General features: G+C 52.3%; 1 gene segment (V, D, J or C); it reads right to left on the bottom strand.

The window, feature by feature from the left end:
• Positions 1–1,207: 1,207 nt before the first annotated feature.
• LOC106723182 lies at positions 1,208–1,624 on the bottom strand. The segment is given in 1 exon segment: positions 1,208–1,624. A coding segment is annotated over 1 exon segment (417 nt).
• Positions 1,625–2,012: the final 388 nt, after the last annotated feature.

Below are 2,012 nucleotides of genomic sequence, written 5' to 3'. Positions count from 1 at the left end.
GCTCCACTGTCTGCGTCTCCTGACCAGTGTGCCATGCCTCTCCCTCTCTCCAGCTGATTCCTCTTTCAGCTGCTCTTTGAGCAGCCTACGCTCCTCTGAGACCCCGCCCCAGGGCTCACCAATTCCTGAAGAGATTCAGGTCCCTCAATCGGTCCTCATAGGGTTTTTCCTGTAGGCCTTTAACCAGATGGTTGGTCCTCCTCTGAACCCTTTCTAGGTTATCTATATCCCTCCTGAAGTGCGGCGCCCAAAACTGGATGCAGTACTCCAGCTGCAGCCTGACCAATGCCACATAGAGGGGAAGTATCACCTCCCTAGACCTGTTTGTGATGCACTTACTTATTCAAGAAAGAGTGTGTTTAGCTTTACTTATTACTTCATCACATTGGCGACTCGTGTTCATTTTGGAGTCAACTGTGACTCCGAGGTCCCTTTCTGCATTTGGGCTTCTTAAAATGGTACCTCCCAGACTATAGGAGTATTGATGATTCTTCCTCCCTAGGTGCAACACATGGCACTTATCTTTGTTAAACTGCATCCTGTTCTGTTCCTAGTGTTGGCAGGACAGAGGTGGAGTGGAACCTTGCCCTGTTTGGCCACAGTGTGCCTTCTGGTGAAAGTTTCTTACAGGGTTGAGCTTGCTTGTGGCCCCTGACAGCTACTTGTGTAACAGGGGCCCATGCTAGAGTTAACATAATAAGCAACTCGGGTACATATGAATGTGTCAGTCAGTGTGTCTGTCCAGGCCATCTCACACTGCCCAGCACACCCTCTCCTAGTGCTGCGGCTGCCCTTGTCATGGGGTATGAAGATACTGTATTGTACAGATGACAGTGGTTCTTCCTCCCCCAGCCTGATTTTTTTCCCACCCCCCCCGCCTTGCAAAGTACCAGTGCTAACCCATCCATGCCTTTCTCTCCCCTTGGAGTGGGTGAAGCTAGCTGGACCATGCCCTATTTCAACCCCTCAACAACCCCCTATAATCTACAGCTGGGCCCCAGATCCATTCTTCTCCTTAAAAGGGCCCTTCACCGTCTGGCAGCAACATCAACCTAAGTCTGAGCTGGAAACATGATGAAGCTAATTCACAGCCTAAACCTAGGGGATCCACAACAGGGGTCTTGATCCACCTCCTGGCTTTGGACAAAGGTCCCCGCAGCCTCCTGCACTGGGTACGTGCTTATTGGGGTGATTGAGAGCCCCAGTGTCAGCAAGAAACAAAGATTCCTGTAGAGTGAGGTTTTTGTATTGCTCTGGATGCATTTTGTCGCACTGTGCGGCGGCCACAGTAATACATGGCCGTGTCATCAACTTTCAGGCTGCTCAGCTGCAGATAGGCCGTGCTGATGGAGGCATCTTTGCTGACAGCGAGTCGACCCTGTAAGGCCTTGGCATAACCGGTGTCCCCGGAAGAAGGGTTAATGTACGCCAACCATTCCAGCCCTTTCCTGGGGGCCTGACGGGCCCAGTTCATGTTATTGCTGGTGAAGGTGTAACCAGAGGCTTTGCACATCACTTGCACTGACTCCCCAGCCCTCTTGATTTCTGCCCTGGACTGGGTCAGCTGGATCTCAGCGCTGACACCTGTGGGGGAAGAACAACCAGTAGCTGCGAGCCACGTCATCTCTGCCTTTTGCTTCTCTCTCCAGACCTAGTCACATTCTTCTGCTGCTCCCTCTTGGGTGCATCTCACCTTCTTGCAGGTATTAATGCTCCCAGGGACACCCCACTCATTTCAAGGAGGAAGATGGTCTCATCCTTGCTTTCTTGAGGGGAAAGTGAGGCACAGAGACCAGGATCTTGAGGGGGTGTGGCTGCCTCTTGCCCAGTGAAGTAGGTGATGTCCAAACCTCCTGGAGAGGATGTAAGATCTGGAACTCCGTTGTCATCATCCCCGGGCTGGCCTGTAACCCCAGCACCCTGTGATTTCCCAGTCAGGCTGCCCCATGTCCCCAGCGTTACCCGAATAAGCAGCCAGGAAGAGAAGCAGCCCAAGACCTGTCATCTTCATT

This window comes from Alligator sinensis, unplaced genomic scaffold (genome assembly GCF_000455745.1).
Source record: "Alligator sinensis unplaced genomic scaffold, ASM45574v1 scaffold1595_1, whole genome shotgun sequence".
Lineage (NCBI taxonomy): Eukaryota > Metazoa > Chordata > Crocodylia > Alligatoridae > Alligator > Alligator sinensis.
Note: the sequence above shows the minus strand (reverse complement) of the source record. Positions and strands in the feature narration are given on the sequence as shown.